The following is a 20,687-nucleotide window of genomic DNA, read 5'->3' on the forward strand; positions in this document are numbered from 1 at the left end:
CTGAGCATTATGCCATGTGTCTATAGTCCCCGTTACTTAGGAGGCTGAGGTAGGAGGATCATTTGAGCTTAGGAGGTTAAGGCTGTAGGGAGCCACAACTGTGCCAGTGACTCCAGCCTGGGCAACAAAGGAAGACCCTGTCTCAAAACAAAAGCAAAAAACAACAAAAATCAAGGCCATGCACGCTCTTTCCTTCGCATCCACACACTGTTCCATAAGAATAGCTGCCGGTCCTGAGTCAGATACATTTTGTCTCTCTCAATTCTTGTAACAACTCTGTTTTATAAGAGATGGAGAAACTCAGGCTAAGAATTTGCCAAAGATCATGTAGCCGTCGGTGGAGGAGCTGGGACTAGAACCAGGTCTACTGGACCAAAATTGCCACCACAGCACCACCCTGTCTGGCTGGCTGCTGGCAGTCTTTTCTCTGAAGCATCTTGGATTGGGCTGGCAAGAGCGACAGCCAGCATGAGGGCAGGGGCTGCCTCTCCTACCTTGTGTTGCGATGAGGGGAGGAACGCTGCACTCCCAAGAGGGAAGAACATTGGAAAGGCAGCTTCCACCCTTCTCCCAGCCTCCCTAACTCTCTTTCCCAAGAGCGGAGGAATGACTCATAAGTAGCTTGGGAGAAGGAGCTGACCTGGGGCATGGGGAATCTGGCCCTTTCCTGCCCACTCTGAGCCGCTTGCCTACAGAGAGTGGCTGCTGCCCAGCTCCTGTGTCCCCCATGGGGAAGGGATGCCTGGGAAGGGCCAGCATCCACCTTTGGGAGACACACCTGGAGGCCCACCTCCTCTGCTCCCCGCTCGCAGGCTCACCGAGGGAGGCAGCGATCCTCCTGGCGGTTAGCAGAGACCGGGCCTGCAGCACAGACTGTTTCCTCGGACAGAGTGCCCTGAGGCCTCGAGAGGGTGAGGGCATATCAAGAAGTCTGACTGTGGTCATGGAGGTAAGCCAAGGTCTCCTGGCCTTATCGGTAATAACCTTGATATGCGGACCTTGTAGCTGAGTCCTGTGTCTGTTCTTCTGTTGTTTCGGCACTCATGGGAAGAAGGGGTGTTACTGGCACTAGAAAATCCATCTTTTGTTTTCACCATTCCTAGAGGTGCCTCCCAGGCCACATGTGCAGCCTCTAACTTGGACTCCTACAGTCTCTCTCCCAGGTCTTCTCACCTCTGCCAAGTCAGCTCCTATGCCTGATGTGGGCCATCTTCCTCCCCAACCATCTCCCCTCCAGCTCAACACAAGCGACCAAGGGGTCCCTCCCTGCTCATCAGCCTTTCAGCTGTCACTTCACAGGATGCTCCTCCCCATTCTCCAAGTGCCTCCCCAACAGGCAGACTTCCCTGGCCACCACCTCACATTCTGCCAGCTCTAAGACTCATCATCAGGACCCCTCGTTCCACTTTCACCTTATTATTGATGTTTTTCAAGTGTGTGTCTTGTTTTCTCAACAAATGACACACAATATAACACCACCACCCATACTGGCTGAGATGTCCTGAGTTCTTGCTTACTCTGTGCCAGGCACAGCACAGCTTCTTCTCTGAGGAGGGAAATGGTGTAGAAGACTAAGCATAGGGCCCAGCACACAGTCGGTGCTCAAGCAGGGCAGGAGTTTCTCAGATCTGCTCAAACACCACTGGCAGGTGGATATATTGGTGTACTCTTTCTGGAAAGTCATTTCCATTATGTATTCAAAGTCTTAAAATATGCATAGCCTTCCGGATCTGGGCCACCGACCCCTCTTTTAGGAATTTATTCTAAGAAACAATCAGAGATGTACTCAAAGGTTTAACTACAGGACTGCACCCAGCCACACTAGTGGAAGAGCTGTGCCTCCGATTAACTGTAAAATGGAGATAAAAATAGTGCCTAGTCCATGGGCTGCTGTGAGGATTCATAAATCAGGTACCGATATACGTAGAGCACTGAATGCAGTGCCCGGAACATATTCCAGCTCTTCAAAAGTGTTACCTGCTCTTTTTATTATTTGAATTGAAGTCTGAATGAGGTCAAAGCCTGAAGGGGCTCCCTACCTCCCTCCCTCCATTCTCATGATTTCCAAAACCAACAAAAACGTTACTAATGGCAAAAACAACATCAACACCAACCACCATCTAAATATCCAACACAAAGGAACTGGTTAAATAACAATACAACTGTATACAACACTATGCAGCCACTCAAGATGATGTCATAGAACAAGAATTAATGGCAGGCACCATTGTACCTAAGTAGAAAAAGGCTCCAAAACTATTAGTTTGGTAAGATGGTACTTTTTTTTTAAAAAGCACATAAATGTATAGAAAAAATATAAATACTGCAAGTTGTGAAAAGTTGGCTGGGCTCAGTGGTTCACGCCTGTAATCCCAGCACTTTGGGAGGCTGATGGGGTGGATCACTTGAGCCCAGTAACTCCACACCAGCCTAGGCAACATGGCAAGACCGTCTACAACAAATACAGAAATTAGCCAGGTGTGGTAGGGTGCACCTGTAGTCCCAGCTACTCAGGAGACTGAGGTTGCAGGATCACCTGAGCCTGGGGAGGTCAAGGCTGCAGTGAGCCATGATTGTACCACTGCCCTCCAACCTGGGCAACAGAGTGAGACCCTGTCTTACACACACACACACACACACACACACAAATGTAAAGAGTTGCCATGTCTAGCTTGTGAAGTTACAAACACTTTCTCTTTTTATCTTTCTTTTTAATTTCTTGCAAAGAACACAAACCTCTTTTGTAGTAAGGAGAAAAAACTAATTTTGCCAAGGAAAATAGAAGCCACATGGGTTTATTTCTATCTGTAATGGAAGGGACTGTGTCTTCCTTTCATGGATTCCTCACCGCATCTGGCCCACAATCTCTGGATATAAAAGCCCTGGTCTTGAACGGAATTCCAGCCTGGTAATCTTGTTTACTCTTGCAGGCCAAGGCGTTCTGTACAGAGTTTGGAAGTGGCCTGCAAGAACAAGAAAACAATACAGTCCTGTGGCAGTGCGTCTGAGCCTGGTCGGTGACCCTTGCTAGGTTAGGAAATGTCAAGAACTAACCCCAAGGGGACAAGGCGCTGGAATCCTGGAAACCGTCCAGGAATAGTGCATTAGGAAACCAATGACCTGGGGAGCATGTGGTGGGGCAGCCGAGAGTGAGCAGAGCATCACTGTGAGGCCACTTTGACATCTGGGAGCTCTCTTCAGTTTGGCCTAAAAAACTTCCGAAGGGGGCTTAAGTGCAGCTGGATCTTAATACGATCAGCTCCACTCACACACAATTTTCATTTTGGCCATTCCCCAGAAAGCCTCTGCCCAATCCCACCCCCGCTCCCTTGCCGACTGCAACAGATGCGAGGGCATCAGGGGAGCCTGCCAAGGGGAAAGGCAGGGTCACAGGGCCATCCGTCAGCCACAGAAGGACTGCCCATTCAGCATAAGGGTTAAGGTTGGGGTTAGCAGGGCATGTGAAATAGTGCACTTAAAAAATCGTATTACCAAGCGGGTGACTGTCAGGCACTATATGCATTGTCTCAAGCCTCATAGGACCCCCAAGAGGGGAGCTGCTTCTGAGTCCATTTCACGGCGGAGGAAACTGAGGCTTGGAGGCTGACTGGTCTGAGGTGACTCAGCTAGAAAGCGCGAAGCTGCGATTCAACCCTGGGTTCACCTGACTGAAGCCTAGGCCCTTTCCACCTCTCCCCACAGGGCTCGGGCAGGCATTCCGACAAATGTGGAGGCGAGGGTAGGGGTGGGGTGTCAGAGCTGCTCCCCAGTTCTACTCTTGCAGGCACTACTGTGACTGTAAGAGGGGGCATGTACCCCCTTGCAAAGGCGAACGGGGCCAGTCTTGTCTGAAACTGTCCAGCTAATTCCCCTCATCAGTTGGTGCAGAGCTCAGCTGGCAGTAGATTCAGGAGGACGACGCTACCTCAAGCTGCAGCAGGGATCCTTGCCACATATCCAGCCACCTGGCTGGTGCGGCATGGAGACGATCAATACCGCTCCTTGGAGGGTGGTCCCGATAGGCACTGTGACCTTCTGGGGCTGCTTGTTCCCTGTGTTCCCTCTTGTCACCAGTCCTCTCAGAGTGGCAGAAAGAACACTGGCCTAAGCATTTGACTACTTGAGAGTAGTCCCCTATGGACACCCCACAGGGCTTCGGGGAGTGAAAGGGCAGTATGTGCATGGGAGTTCACCAGCTCTCCTCTCTGCGCCCCTCCTCCCAGCACAGGAGCCTGGAGGAGGGCATTGCTGGGCAGACTAGTGGAGCGAGAAGCCACACATTCATGCCTCCCCTCTTGATTTTTACCTCCGGGCCAGCTGTCCTCCCTTCCCTCTCACTCCAGGTAAATGGAAGCTGAAAGTCAGAGAGAAAGAGAGCGAAAGCTGGGAAGAAACTGGTGGCTACTCCCTTGACATGTTTTCAGAGGAAACATTCCAGGAAACAACCTGAAGGAGACACTTCCATGGGGTTCCCTCCTCTCTCTGACTTTCCGAAGTTCTGCCAGTTTGAAACGCCCCATGGCATCCTTCCTCCAGCTATCCTACATTCTCCAGGCCTGCAGAAGCCCTCAGGGCAGATCCCACCTTCGGTGGGTTCACCCCTAGGTGGCCCCGCAGCCATCCTCCAAACGCGGACTGGCGGCGAGGCTGGTGTCCTGACCGAGCCCCCAGGCAGGCGGTCAGACTCAGGCAGCGAGGACTCAGCTGGCCTCCCAGGGTGCGGGGGGCCTGGGCGCCTTCCTGCAAGGCAGGCCTTCTGGCTCCGCCACTCATGCCGCAGGAACGGGTTTGGCCACACATAGCCTGGAGGCTGTAGGGCTAGCGCTGGGTTCCTGGCCTCCGGCCTCCGGCCTCCAGGCCCTTGTCCCAGCTCGCCTGCCCCTGTCCTTCCTGCGGCATGTTGTGCCCCTCGCAACAGTCACAAGGCCCTTGGGTGCCCGTGCGGCCCAAAGCCGCCTCCTCCCGCTACCTGGCCCGTGGTGAGCTCCCACCGGGGCTCCCAGAAAAAGACGGGCATGGGGGGCTCTGGCTGCAGCTCTCCTACTGCCCAGGCTGCCGGCCCCGGGGCCAGGGCTGGGGGGACAGGGAGGTCCCACAGGCCACAGCAGCAGGCATGGCTTGGCTAGCCACCCAGGGCTGTCTCTCCCAGCCCAGCAGGGACACTGGATCCCAGATCTGATAAATCCTCTGGGTACCTCAGTTTCCTCAGGTGTTTAGAAAAAACAAAAACAGCCATAGGAATTCTTTTGGGAATAAATCAGATTATGGATGTTGTGGTCCCAAAGGAGTATTCTGTAAGCTCCCTACCCACTTTCCCCTTTCCTTCCCTTTCAGATACCAGAATTTGCATCCAGAGCTAAAAGTCAGTGGGCTCAGCCACAGCAGTGACAGCAGTGAAGGCGTGTCCACATTCCTGGAGGCCACATGAGAACAGGGACTGTCCCTGTGCTGAGAGAGCGTGACATCACTGCTCCTATGAGGGGGAGTGATGGCACAGAAATCATCCTAACAGCGTCGTACACACAGGCCTCTGCCAGCTCCAAGCAAGCTCATTTGAGAAAACAGCCTTCTTGGTAATGCTGGCTACAAAGCTACAGCCTAATTTATCCTGTTTTCCTCCACTGTGCTCTGACACTGCCTCCTCTTCCCCCTCCAGCTTAAACGCTAACCGACAGCTCAGCCCAACATGGGGCTCTATTCACAGGCTTGGGAAGGCTTTTATAAATGGAGGCACATCAGCTCTAGACCAGCTGGAAAAGGCACCATTAGTCACTCTAGTAAATAAACACTGAAGTCATTTCCCTATTGACACCAGGCGCAGGAATCACATCTAAGAATGGATTCCAGCAGCACCAATCTGACAAGGGTCTCACATGCGTGTTCCTTCCAAACAGAAAATGGGGTGGGGGAAGAGGGCAGTTGTAGACCAGGTCCCTCTGAGGACAGCGTGTGGGTGGAATCATGTATAAGTAAAGTTTTAAATAAACAGAATGCATCACTATGGAAACATTCAGCTTTATCAAAGCCACCATTAAAAAAATAATCAAGACTTAAGATTCAACACTACAAGTGTTTATGACCAGAAAAGGCAAAGTGGGTCTTAGATATCCTGCAGCCAAGTAATAGCTGCCAGAACTCAAAGAAGAAATATTCCCAGCAGGGCAGGAACCTGTCATTTGTCAGGACTTTCTCTGAAACCCTCCAACTGGAGCATTCAGCGCACTGCAGGGCCTACTTAACTCTTCCAGCGTTGCAATGACACAATTCAGGAGACGGCTCTATAGTTGCTGTGTCCAGACAGACCTGCCATGTACTAGGGCTGGATCACATCAGTCACAGAGGCAGAGAGTGGGTGCGACAAGGAAAGGGCAGGTTTATTAGCTGTGACTCAAACTTATCAGGAATTGTCAATGCCAGCCGAGATAGTGGGTTAACAATGGATCGATGTGGATCCTGATTTCAACACTGGGGATGCAATCTGGTGTTAAGTGTGAGTGTTCCAACCCACGTTTGGAGGCAAGCTGCCTGTCATAAAGAAGACGTTTGTAGTGTGGAGCCTGATGTTTCTTTGGGCTGCTGACTGACTGGAGTAATGGTGTTGGTAAGTATTGTGAAAAAGCCTGATATGAGTTTGGTGTCATTCAGGGTCCCCAAGTATACTCACAGATAAGAATGAGGTGAGAAAGGATCACAGGGGAAAACTCACTTGTCTCTAAAAGTTTTGTATCTCTGAAGGTGGATATGGTCAGAAAACACTTGCCAGAAAGTCAAGGAAAGTTGGCTGAGAATTTGTCTAACTCCAGAAGTTGGATTCTGCCTCCCAAAAGGAGCTTCCCCAATGAAATGGGCAACTGCTAGTCCAGTCACCGGCAGTTTCTGGCTAGAAGATGCTGATGCTGATTAAGGGAAGATGAGATGCAGATGCCTGCCCTGATGCACAGGAAAGCCAGGGAACAAACAGGTGGCTTGTGGTCAGCTGTGACTAGCTGGGCAGGAGCCAGCCCTGATGCTCAGGCTCCCAGGAGTGCTCAGCAGACCATTCTGCCTACATTCAGCATGGCAAAGGAAAACCAAACAGGCCGAGAGACTAGCCTGCAGTCTGAAATCCGGTTCTGCCACTACAAGCCCTGTTAACTTATCTAACGTCTTGGAGACTCAGTTTCCTAGGCTCTACAATGGGAATGGAATCTCTCTCTTGCACCGCTGTGGGAAAGATTAGGGATTATGTATAAAAGTTCCTAGGACAGTGCCTGCTGAAGCTCAGAAAAAGGGCAGCAAAAACCAAAACAAAACCGAAACTTAATTCATGCCACTGCTGTTATATTTGCTTCCTCAGTTTTACATGGAGTGTAAACAAAAACAGCTTCACCTCTAATTCCTAGTTCAGATCTAGCACCAGCAAAACACAGCAACAGGCTGCTGCAGTCACTGAGCATACTGCCCTTTGCCATGGTCTGGAATTCCTGTCTATGCCTACACCCTGTAGTTTTACTCCATGGCAAGTACCTGCGTGACATTTCAGAAGGGACATTATCTTAAGGGTAAAGAAAAGGGCAGTTCTGGCATGTGGTATCTGGAGTGACAGCAAGAAAAACAAAACCAAAGGTTTGCTGCTCTCAGACCAAGAAACCCAGGTGGTGGCCAACCCCATCTGCTGTATAGTAGAAATGTTTCCCTGAAAGACATGGGTGTGACAAGTGAAGAGATCAAATGCATAGCTGCCGCAAGGGGAGATCATGACCCTCCATTAAGAAAGAGGGACGCTGGAAGACTTGGAACCATCTGCCAGTTCTTTCATCAGTAAGGAAGGGAAGATAAATGTCCTAGTGCCATGCATCAAACTTATCACCAAGCTGGCTGTATCACCTGGCCAGGTATTGTTTGCATTAATAGGAGAACAGCTAAGAATTAAAAAGAGACTTTATTTTACTCTTACGGTGATTTGAACTTCCCTCACATGAAAGCTTGGTATGGCGCTCACATTTTATAAAGCATTCCATATTTCTTAGAGAAACAAGCTAGGCTCATTTTGTTTGGTTTTTTTTGTTTGTTTTTTAAAAGGGCAGGGGGACTACAATGCCAGGAGCCAGAGAGCTTGTCAGAGAACAGCCTGGCCAGGCATGGTGCTCCATCTGAGTGCCGAGTCAGAGCGTGCCCAGCCTTTGGCATTTTCCTATGATCATGGGGAGCATCACTCTTACAGTCTGGAATGGAAACAGGATAAACAGCAAGAAGGCACTGTACCTTGCCCCCACTGACAGAGAAACTGTTAACTCTCCCGCCCTATTTTCGTTCCTTTAAATTCATTTCCTTTCTCTCAGGTTTTCTGTATCTTGGTTTGGAATTAATCTGGTACACAGCTCCTGAGTCAAGAGGTCAAGATGACACGTGGTTTTATGATGCAATAATCGGCAGTCACTCTGTTTTGTTTTGGGAACCTCAGTGACATCACGGACTAACCCTTGTACCTTGGGACCTTGTATGTAAGAAAACATTGAGTCAGAAGACAGCGTTAGTCATAGGGCTACTGAAACACAAGGTGAAGAGAACTATCAGGCAATTGAGTGTATTCCCTGCAGGGCTGCTCCCACTTCCATCTGACTTGGGTCTAGATGACTCAAGTGATTCCCTACGGGAAAATAATCTATGTGGAACAGCTGTCATGAGTAGGGCTTCTGCTGTTCTTCAGCCTCAATTTCAGCCTGCTATTTCCTGTGACATCATTCAGTGATTCCTCCCTTTAAGGGGATAGTTTTCTCTTGTATTACAGGTGACTGCTTGAAAGTGGCTAGACGAGAGCATACTGCCACTACTCTTTCTTTGGAGGCCTGTAACTGTCTGAGTGTGTCGCAGGAAGACTCAGTTACAGTGTTCCCTGGATATGTAGCTTTCCATTACAACAGTGTGCAAGCCAAGATGAAACCACCTCTGTTTGGGTTTCAGAAGCTGTCTGCCTACGGAAGGCTCCAGAGTCCCTGACGCATATTTATATCTCCACTTCACTGAAGTCACAAGGAACAAACACGTGGAGATTTTCCCCAGAAGCACAAGTCCATTCATATTTCTTCAAATGAAGGTGGGGCGGGGGGAGGGGGAGGGCAGGAGGAAAACTGCTTACGAACAAAATCATCCATGAGCACTGCCACATCGATTTTAATTTGCCTAAAGATGATAGCGATTTTCAGCTGTGGTTAGGGATAACAGTTCCCACAGTAGACCTATCACCGACATGAGTTGCTGGCTCTCATTTAATAGGACTCCAAGCTGGGAAACAAAACCCACCATCTTCCCAACAGCCACATCACGAGATCTAGCAGCACCAGCCTCTTGAAGTCGCTTCTCAGTGAAAGGTTTGCTCCATTTCAGTGAAGCTTCTCTCTCAAAGCTCTGATGTCACCAGGGCGCCCTTCGAGGGTCTGGATAGACTGTCCGAAAGGTCAGGTTCACTCTCGGTTCTCTAGAGTGGTATTCTTTGGGCACTCGATGCTAAATGGAAATACACATAACTCTGACATAAATGCACATACACACACACACTTTTAGTTCAAAGCGGCTGAAAACTTATTCATGAGAATACAGAAGTATTTCCATCTAACCCCCTTAAAGAGCAGTAAGCTCTTTGAAGTCTTGTGGAGAAAGCTTCTTTCTTTGAAACAAATTTCCATCCCCAGCCCCACTGTGCTTTGCCAGCACCTCTGAAGTGAGATATTTTCATCTTTTCTAATTGTTGCTGTTCCTCTCAGACATCTGCCATTTCCCAAATCTCATAAACATAAATGGATGAGACCAAAGAGAGGCATGAGATTCCATTCTCATGGTAAGTGTTTTGACATTAACATGTGCACCTTAGAAATGATCTGGCCTAAAAATGGCATGGCCTAGCTGCGTAACTGTGTACTCCAATAAGATAGACACTAGCTACCCTGAAGCTATTTAAATTTAAATTAATTAAAACTAAATTAAAAACTCAGTTCTTTATAGCATGCAAGCCACATTTTAAGAAGTCAGTCATATGTGGCTAGTGGCTACTACATTAGGCAGCACAGATACTGAACACTTTCATCATCACAGAAAGTTCTACTGGACACACTAGTGTCCATCTGGATTGTCAGTAGTATCAAAACGCCTTGGAAACAATGTCAGCTCATTCCCTCTGGCTCATTATAAAAGCAGCTTGCTTTTCACCATGTCTACTTAGAAACAGTCCTCAGAGTCGGGAAACTGCCTCCACATGAGAGTAGATTCATACTACTTGCACATCCTCACCTGCCAGTCAGCTTGTGTCGCTCCTTCCATGATTAACAAGGTCCCGTGATCCAAGGGTATCTTCACTCTTTCCACATATGTGTAGTCTCCATTCTCTTCCTAGAAAACAGCATTTGTTGCACTAAATTTTTTGCCTGTGTAATTAAGACGCAACAGAACCTGACAGAGGTCAAAAAAAATGGAAACTTCTGCTCAGCCAGACTGTGGGAATCCATATATAGCTCCGTCACTTGCAGCTGCTTGACTGTGGGCAAGTTACCTCACCTCTCTGTACCGACTTACTCATTTGTAAAATGGGGAGGATGAAAGTAACTGCCGCCTAGGGCTATGGTGAGCCTCCATTGATAGAATATGTGTAAATCACTGGAGATTGGCATGCAGTAAGCGCTAGCTATCAGTGTCATCACCATAACCCAAAATGCAGAAAAGCCCATTTTGGCCTGTGAAGGAAATAAAAGTCACGTGTACAAGAATTATTTACATCTGACTGATGCTGTGCTCTACATTTTGACATACTCGGTGTGGGGAAAATGTCCTTTTAACCAAGACTTGATGCGATGACTTCCTTCACCTTCTCACCATGGATGCTAATTTACTAATTGGCACCTACAGTCTCAGTTCTTCTCATGGCTACTTTGGAGTTTTGGAGATATACTCCTGCCTCTTTCCAGAACAGCCAACAGCAGGATTTTCTCAAAGGGAGCTCTAGCTTGACCAAAATAGTGCTGTCAAACTGAGATTGGCTGTTTACATTTTTGGGGATGGATCACGACTCCTGCACATTTAGGATACAAATGCCTTGTATTTACAGAGAGAGCTCAAAAGCAATTTATGTCCAATATTCTCAGGAGTCTTCACAGCATAGGCTGTGAAGCAATCAACTGGTAGTGTGACTCCTCCACAGCTGAAAACCAGGCACATTAAACAACTTCTGTGCTCGCAGCAACAAAGAGCACGTCAAGTGCTGAGACTGGGACAGATCCGAGCTTCCAGGTTTCTTCACCTCCATTCTGGGCAGAACTGATGGGTCTATTCATTCATCTGCTTCTCTTCCAATACAAGGGGTTACATTTGGGTTACTGCAGGAGTGATTTCAGTGCAAACTGTGTTTATGTTTATTATTGTATGGGTGCTTCTGAGAACTTAACTGTTTACAAAGATTTTCCCTAGGAAAATCAAAATCAAAACAATCATGAACTTGCATAAACAGTCTAAGTTCCAGGCCCCAACTTTTGGCAGTAACTTTGTCAAACATAGTCATAATTTTTATAGACAGAAGATAGAAGCAATGTTTAAAATCACTTTGGTTTCAGTGACTGATTTTAATTGTGTCTGCCACCTTTTCTCTTCCAGTAATAAGTGGGCACCGAAACATTTACCTTTGACCCCTCAGACAACCAGAGGGCAGTGGGAAGGTGACCCTGCCCTCACTGCAGCCCAGCTCCATCTCAGAAAAGCAAAAGGCTGCTCTCTGATTTAAAAAAAAAAAAAAAAAAGCCAGACAGAGGAGACACATGTCCTACTGGAGAAAAGATATCTGGAGGGAGTGCACTGACCATGAGATTAGAGAGTTCAAGGCTCCTTAATTTAGGCTGTACAGTCAGCTACCAGATCAAGGTTCAACACAGCTAGAAGCAGAAGAATTTCTGCTACCCTCTACATAATCAGGGAGTATAACATGGGCTTAATTTACAAATCAAGTGCAGACACTAAGACAGAAGAATACAATAAAGTAGAAAGGAAAGACACTTCGCCACAGCATGAAGGCAATTCTGAGACGAAGATCTCTTAGAACACTGCAAACACTGTTGGGGGGAAGGGAGTGCTGGATCAGTGGAAGAGAATAGGTAAACACTATAGTTCCACCGGGAAACATGAAGCAGGAATGCACCTCACAAGTGAAAGAGAATTCCGAAATGCAAGAGAGAAATATCAGCACAGATGGAAAGTGATGTTCAACTATCACATTTCACATACTGTTCCTAAGATCTCAACTTTTCAAATGAGAGAAAGCCTCAGGTTGGTTTTGAACACATTACATTCAACAAAACCATTAGCCATACCAAAAAGCAGACAAGGGTGAGCCTTCATCCGGGAGGGAGCCACTCATCAGTCCACAAAGGAGACACCAACACACAGTGCACCCTCTGTGAGAAGTGATACCATTCGTCGCTGCTTGTTTTTATTCCTTCTAAGATCTTTGACTTAGAAGATGCATTCCTAATTTGCAAAAGGAGACAGACAGGAAAGAGGGCAAGGGATCCTACTAATGCAACACAGAGCTCACAAATGCATGCTTCTCTTGAGGCTAGAGTGGCAACAGACCATACAGCCACCCTTCGACTGAAGCAAGATGCATGGAGACTTTTTCCACTGAGGAGTCAGATAAAAGGCCAGAGGAGCCCACATGGCTGTGCATAAAGGCTCCAGTTGATAAACGGATAAGCAACAGTGGAAACACAGGTCAGACTGTTTAGAGGAGCGCCTTCCTAGTCATTAAGCGTGGTTAAGTTACCCAAACACATCTCTGTAGCCCTTTTGATTTACTCAGGGTTTTCTTCAAAACAAAACAAAACACACCCCCCAAAACCAGGGCTAAGGATAAAATTTTCCATCCCTCATCCTGGTTAAAAGAAGCTTTTAGGGTCACACTCAAGCTACAGGGTGGGTTTTGTTATTGATGTTCTTGGTTTTCCAAATAATTGAAACTCTACAAGTACAAGGAAAAAGCGAAAAACATATATTTTTATATTAATGCTGATCAATATTCTCATTCCTCCAACTGCAGCCAGTTCATCTGAAGGCTTAATTATGCTTTCCTAAGGCTTCCCACAACTCTTACCTCCACCTCACAAAGATATTATCCTATTCAATTTCCTTTAAGAAAATGCTATTTGGGGTGAAAAAATCAGGGTGTATTTACTGTTATGTCATTATTAACCATCCAGCAGACGGGAAACCTAAACATTTTTCTTTTCATTGGAAAGGTAATTCATACTGTATGAGATTTGGATTTTTCTTATAACCATCCCTTTCTTGTCCTAAAAGAATGCCTTAGAAGTTACAAACAATCATCAATGCTTTAAAACCATCATACAGGTTTTCTTTCTAGAATATAAAAAGTAACATAAGTTTACTAAAGTAAATGATGCACTTGTAATTATTTATTCGACCTCTGCTCTTATAAACTCCATGAGGGAAAGTTTATGTGGTCTTCCTGTTAAACATTCTCAGTGCCTATCACACATATCAATAAATATGTACTGAATGACAGGAAGAGTACACAGAAAATGTAGAAAATCGCCTGCAATCCTATCATCCAGAGTTTATACAACATACACACAGAGGATTCCAGATATACAATCGTGTACACTCCATTTTTAATATTTTATTGAGCATTTTTCTGTATCTTTAAATATACATTTCAAAAATATAAAATATTCCTTTGTATGAAGATACCCTTCCTTTAAACTCACAAGTACCTTTCGACCACCTGTATACATCAGGCATTATGCTAGTGCTAACGATGGAGCAGTAAGGAGCACATGGTTGGAGACTGATTTTCATACACCAGTTTTTTTTAAAAAAAAAAAAAAGGGAAAATAAACAAAAAGCTGCTGCAAGTAGATTTTTGGGCAAAACATTTCTGCATATATTTCTAGGATATGTTCTTAAAAATGGAATTACTGGAGCCAAGTGTATGAACTTTAAGGCACTTGATTTATACTACCAAACTGCTTTCTTGAGAAGGCTGCAGCAATCTGTAATCTCACCAGGGAAACATGACAGTATCTTCTGGCTGAACATTATCAATTGACAATAATGAAAAACAATTAGGGGAGAAATGACAACTCATTCAAACTTAGAGATCTTGGATTACAAGCCAAGTTTTTTTTTTTTTTTTTTTGAGACAGAGTCTTACTCTGTCGCCCAGGCTGGAGTGCAGTGGTGTGATCTCAGCTCACTGCAACCTCCACCTCCTGGGTTCAAGCGATTCTTGTGCCTCAGCCTCCCGAGTAGCTGGGATTACAAGTGCCTTTCACCATGCCTGGCTATTTTTTTTTGTATTTTTAGTAGAGACAGAGTTTCACCATGTTGGCCAGGCTGGCCTTGAACTCCTGGGCTCAAGTGATCCGCCCGCCTCGGCCTCCCAAAGTGCTGGGATTACAAGCGTGAGCCACTGCGCCCAGCCCAAGTTCAACTTTTTTTTTTTACATTCTGTTTGCTGTTTGTGTTTCTTCTGCTGTGAACACTCTCTGTTCTTGTCTTTTGTCCATTGTTCCGTGGGAGTGTTAACATTGTTTTCTTATTGATCTATAACCACAGATAGTAAGACATTTGTTTGTCATACTTTTCGCAAATGCTTTTGTCAGTTGCTATTTGCCTGTTAACTGTACTTATGATATTTAACACAGAATAGCTCAAAATTTTACAGTCAACTCTACTGATCTTTCTTTGGCTCGTCTTCATGATTTTTATGCTTAGAAAGTCTTTTCCCATCCTGAGGAAAGTTAAATATACAACTGCACTTCCTTTCAGTTTTTTTTTTTTTTTTAAAGAGTTTACTTTTTTAGATTTAACTCTTTAATCTACATGGAGTTTGTTTTTTGGTGGTGGTTGGGTTATTTTTTTTTTTTTTCCATGCTTCTTTTTATAACAGTTTCCAGGTACTTAAACCAAAGCATCCTGCTAGACTTTTCCACAACATCAACCATGGCATGTGCTCAGGTGCCAGGCACATCCGGCACTCTATATCTGTTACTGCTAATGCTCACTACAACCTTGTAAGGGAGGCAAGGAAGGTGATGTTATCCATTTTATCATAAGCAAAGGGGACTGGAGGGAAAATACTTCTCTAAGGCAAAAGGCTAGCAGGAGGGCAGGCTAGCATTTGAATGTAGATCGGCCTGGCTCTAAAGCCCTATTCTTTCTACTATACCCTGCTCTGCAAAGTAAGCTCTATTCCTTCTGAGATCCTAATATTTCCTGTCTTGATTATACGGCAACCTGACTATACTGTAGGGGTCACAAACAGCAGCAAGTAGCATTAAGTGAGAGGTGTGGGCTGGGTGCAGCACAGGGAGGAGAGGGAGCCATGCAGAACCAGGAGCCTGCAGACAGGCGGTGGCTGCTCTGCCAATGAGCCGTTTCAGATCACTGTTCCCCTCAATGCTTCCCCCTCTTCTGGGTTTTCCAGGGAAGCTGACAAGCAGGATTTTTATGTGAAACTTTCTGAGTCATAAATTTTGGCAAATAATTCAGTGTCTTTAAAAACACTGGGCAATTTAAACAAGTCTGAGGGCCAGATTCGGCTCCAGGGCTGCCCAGCTCTACTGCTGATGGGTCCATGACATGACTGCCTTCTTTGATTCCTTTGTCAGTCACCTTAGCTGACTTGTAAGCGTCTAAGACCAGTTGTCATACGATGTGCTTCTTGCATCCCCTTTGCCATTCCATGAAGTAGTGCCTGAGAGACACTTAGAACACAGGTACTACTTCATCTTCAAGGATCATCTTCCTTTACTGAATTAAATCTAGAGGTAGAAACTGTGGGGAAATATCAAATACACGTACAATTGCTTTTAGTTAGCAACTGATTATAGCATAGGTTCCTCCAAGGTTTCAAGCAACGGGCAGAGTTGTAAATTATAGCGGATTTGTTTACTTTATTATTTTATAGTAATTTGAATAAATCTTAGGGGCCACTATCACTTAAATAATAGTATATCTAGGTCTTTCAAATTAAAATTATACCTGAGTAATTGAGGATGGAGGATGGGAGGGGGTGAGAATGGAAAAACTACCTATCAGGTACGATGCTTATTATCTGGGTGATGCAATCATCTGTACACCAACCCCCAAGAGAAACAAGTTACCTATATAACAAACTTGCACATACACCCTAACCTAAAATACAAATTAAAAAAAAAAATTAGACCTGAATGAAGCTGTCTGTACACATGAAGGATATCTGTGTACAATGATCAAGTTTGTCTCCTGTACATTTTTTTTTAAACTGGAGTTACTGTATTTCATTTGTGTCTGTCTATCATAAAGAATTGACCAATATGTAAATATGTGATTTGAACCATAGTTGACCTATGAGTCTTGCTACAACATTTTAAAAACATAGCCTGTTCCATGTGTTAACCAAGGCCCAGGAGAGCCGGTGGGCTTGTCCTTTGTGTAGAGCTGGGAGAGGCCATCCATCTTGTCTCTCAGTGGACAATATACTTTCCTGATAAGGAAGGGAAGCGCCATGGAAATACACCTCAACTGTTTTATTGCAGTAATTTTTTTTTGTATCTGAAACTATATTGTTTAATATATTAAGATTTAAAAAAATAAATGCCATGATTTAAAAAAATTATCACATTCTTCATCTCACCCCCAACTCAATCAGAAAAAGTCATTTAAAGCAAAATATGCTTCCAAATTACTGATCTCAGGTAACAGTGAGGCATTTGGTTTTCCACATGATTCCTTAGAGGAGCGAAAGAGAAAAACCTCCATCTTTGTACTAAGAAGATACTTATAAAAATAAAACACAAACGAGCAGAAAGGACAAGGTAGAAGCCTGCTACCTGTTTCTCATTTTCCAGGTTCACAGGAAGCACCTCACACAGTAACTATTACTAATTTCTGCACTGGAGGCATCAGGAAAGGCTTCACGCTACAGGGGGCCCTTTTAAGTCAAGAAGTTGGAGAACAAGCCTTGTGGAGAACAAAGAGATAACTCAGTAGAATAGAGCAACCATACAGGAACAGTGAGAGTCCATGGATCTCTCTGGGTATAGATCATGTATGGATTTGACGGTCTGGCTAAGGAGTTTCTATTTTATCCTTTGTTCCAACAGAAGCAAATTAAGATTTTTCAGGTGGAAAACAAAATGATGAAAGCAGTGAGCTCAACCTTTGAAACTCTATGCTCCCTTCGTCTTCTTTTTTTTTTTTCTGAGACAGAGTCTTGCTCTGTCACCCAGGCTGGAGTGCAGTGGTACAATCTTGACTTACTGCAACCTCTGCCTCCAAGGTTCAAGCGATTCTCCTGCTCAGCCTCCTGAGTAGCTGGGATTACAGGCATGCACCACCATGCCCAGCTAATTTTTTGTATTTTTAGTAGAGATGGGGTTTCACCATGTTGGTCAGGCTAGTCTCGAACTCCTGACCTCGTGATCCGCCCACCTTGGCCTCCCAAAGTGCTGGGGTTACAGGTGTGAGCCACGGCGCCTGGCCACTCCCTTCTTTATTCTCTTTCTCTGAATGATAACGTACAATTCCACAGTTTTACACATGGTCTATATTATTAGTTTTAATTCGATTCAACATTCAACAAATAGTTGTCTAAGCCATCTTGGGCAAGTGATTTAACACTGAGTCTCAGCCACCTCATCTGTACAATGGAAATAATAATGGCAGCAACTATATAAAATTATTGGAGAATTCAATGTAAAGAGGTAGAATAGAGCCAGGCACAGTCAGCACTATACACTTGTTATTTATTATTAGCATTTTACTATTGTGGTTATTCCAAAATTCCCAAATGACATCTCCAGCCAGGCCTGTTGTCTGAACTCCAGACTTATACAGTCGATTGCCTACTTTACATTTGGAGGCCTCAGGCATCTCAGATTTTGCATGTAGAAGAAGGAACTCCTCAAGCAAGGACAAAATCAAATGCAGAAATCCTGGCTTCTCTTCCACCTGAGTAAACAGCAACTCCACTCACCACTGCTCAAGTCAGATACCTGGGAGTCTGGATCCTTACCCCGACATCTAACATATTATTGGCAAGTTCTGTTGATTCACCCTCAGAAATATACCTCAAACCCATTAACTTCTCTTCATCCCCAATGCCACCTTAGTCCAAGCTAGCAGTCTCCCACTGCGAGGACTACAACCACCTACTCTTTTAGTCTCCTACTCTTGCCTCTTCCCAAATTATTCTTCACACAGCAGCCAGAGTGATCTTCTAAAATAAAAATTCAGAGCTCCAACCATGAGTTGTAACTATTTATCTCTGTTCATTTGATTATAGTCTAGCTCCTGTAACCCCCATGGGGGCAGGGACTATGTTTGTCACATTCACTGCTATATCCCCAGAGCCGAGCCTAGTATAATACCTGACACATAGTAGGGGTTTAATTAATATTTGGAGAGGGGAGAAGGAGAGAAGACAGTGAGAGAGAGGCAGGAAAGAACTGTTTCTGGAAATAATACCTGACATCTGGGTAATGGACAGAAGAAAGGGAGCAAAGATTGGAATTAAGGACATCAGGGTGAAAAAAAAAAAAAGTCATTTTAGTACTGGAAGTATGGGGTAAAAAGTGCCTGGGATCAAGATGGCTGCTATAAGAGAGATGGATTCTTTAGACAGTTCGAGAAAGAATTCAGATGACTTGGGACTTGATAATATATGAGAAACAAGGGAACAAAGAAGAGCTGAAAATAACTTAAGGTGTTAACCTGACCAAGAGAATGGTCAGGTTAACACGAACATAAATGAACTTACCAGCAAATGTGGAGTTTTTCTGAGAGAAAAATATGAATCTGATTTTATCATTACAGGGTGGAAGCCACATGTGCTGTTATTAAGTGGAAATGTCTCCTGAACACGTGGAAAGTGATGACTGGAACTTCAGATGAAAGTCAAAGCTGGAGATCAGAGATTCAGAAATCACCCCACCAAAGAAGGAACCGTTAAAGCTATTAAGAACTAAGGAAATCCTATTTATTTGCTTATTCAATCAGCAAATGTAGTACTAAATGCTATGAATGTAATGATAAATAAGATAGAAAGGGACCTTGACCATATGGTATTTACAATCTACTGCCAGTTCATAATCTCCTAAAATACAATGTAGAGAACAGTAACAGAATCAAAGATAATTTTGAACCTCTATATTTAAGGGGTTGAATGTAAAAGAAAAAGCCTTAATGGAGGCAGAAAAATAGCAATGAGAAAAGTTTGGGAATTCTAAAACAAGACAGTATTTCAGAGGAAGAAAACGCAAGTAACATACGGGCAAGTTTCACACACAGTGATGATGCATCCTGGTGACCCATATTACAAGGAAGAGAGATGGTGACTGAGGACAGGCCGGTGGACTTGATTTGAGGTCAATGGTTTGAGGATAACTTCAGCAGAGTGGTGGGATGGAGCTAAAGAGCAGGTGTGTCAAGAATGAGTTAAGCTTTGAGAAAGGGGAGACTCCAGATGCAGACAACTCATTCCTGAATCTGTGCTTCGAAAACAAGAAAAAGGCCAAGATGTCAGGATATCTGCAGGGTCAAACAAAGGGTGTTTTCACGATGGTAATAGACAAAAGAGATTTCTCTAGCCCGCTGGTCTAAGGATCAGAGGGTGGAGGTGTTTGATAAGGACAGTCATGGCATGTTTTGCAGACTGAAATGATATTTGAAAATGAAATGCTAGCCTGTGTTATAGCTACTTACCTGCTGCGGACCAAATGTACATGTTTGCCCTACTGCCCAACTTATGGCTACGCCAGTTATGTCCTCTTTTTTTCCTTATCATTTCTTTTCAGCTTGTTTTCCCAAATTGTGGTGTTGCCTTGCCCTTGAGAACCCAGCTGAGGTCTAGATTGTTTCATGGATCATCTAAGCTTGCAGCTATAGTTGGGCTGCAAAGTTGTTCCTGTAGTGCTGATACAAGAACATAGCTGGACCTTTTGTTCATAATGGTAAAATATTTTTAAAATCTGACATAAACACAACATATTAATTACAGAAATGATGGAGAAAGAATAAAGCTGGGACCCCACAAAGTCATCTTTGCAGTTATTCTGCTGACTCAAACCACACTTTAACTGATGACATCCTAGCAACAATCAGAAATACATTACTTTAAAAACAGAAGCTGTTTCTGAAATAAGATCTGCTAAAGTAAGAAGCCAGCTAGAAAAACACAGATTTTAAGTCACTGAGGTTATTGGTTCAAAACAGTTTTAAACTCACTCGCCACATACAAATCTTTGAGCTTTTTTAAAACTCTTTCCTGATTTTTGGCATTTATTTGGCGTGGAAAGTTCTGGCGAGGCAAATGAGAAAGGTAAGCAGAAAGGACTGGTGCAATCAATCATCCTATACCAGGCACACCCAGTGATATTAAAAGCTCAGTGACATGGGACCTCACCAATGTCTCACTAACTTAAGAGCATTTGGGAGGCCTGGGAAATTGTTGGCTGCGGCAGAGGCTTTCTCAGCAGGCATCGAAAGCACAGCACTGTAGCCCAAACTACCAGGCAGACTACTGCCTTTCCTTCTGGACTGCACACATTGAAATGTCAATGAAATTGAATTAAATATCTGCTGACAGGGTTTACTGTTCAGACTTATTGTCGCAATAGTACTAGGGATAGGGTGGGGGTGAGAAGTTACTGAATTTGGGCAAAAACAAA

General features: G+C 44.7%; 1 protein-coding gene across 6 annotated transcripts in view; it reads right to left on the minus strand.

Moving 5' to 3' along the window:
• Positions 1 to 2,751: 2,751 nt before the first annotated feature.
• Positions 2,752 to 20,687, minus strand: part of ALKBH3 (alkB homolog 3, alpha-ketoglutaratedependent dioxygenase) — a 46,520-nt gene continuing 28,584 nt past the window's right edge. For 4 of the 6 annotated variants that reach the window (XM_033204391.1, XM_033204393.1, XM_033204389.1 and 1 more), the window contains exons 9-10: positions 10,267 to 10,365; positions 9,130 to 9,486 (exon numbers count right to left, since the gene is read on the minus strand). In XM_033204391.1, coding sequence (XP_033060282.1) covers positions 9,394 to 9,486; positions 10,267 to 10,365 — 192 coding nt within the window. In that variant the 3' untranslated portion in view covers positions 9,130 to 9,393. Of the gene's footprint in view, positions 2,964 to 9,129; positions 9,509 to 10,266; positions 10,366 to 20,687 lie in introns of those variants that run through there. The other 2 variants (XM_033204394.1, XM_033204395.1) reach the window with 2 other exon arrangements.

Source organism: Trachypithecus francoisi, unplaced genomic scaffold (genome assembly GCF_009764315.1).
Source record: "Trachypithecus francoisi isolate TF-2019V2 unplaced genomic scaffold, Tfra_2.0 Lachesis_group8, whole genome shotgun sequence".
NCBI classification, from domain to species: domain Eukaryota; kingdom Metazoa; phylum Chordata; class Mammalia; order Primates; family Cercopithecidae; genus Trachypithecus; species Trachypithecus francoisi.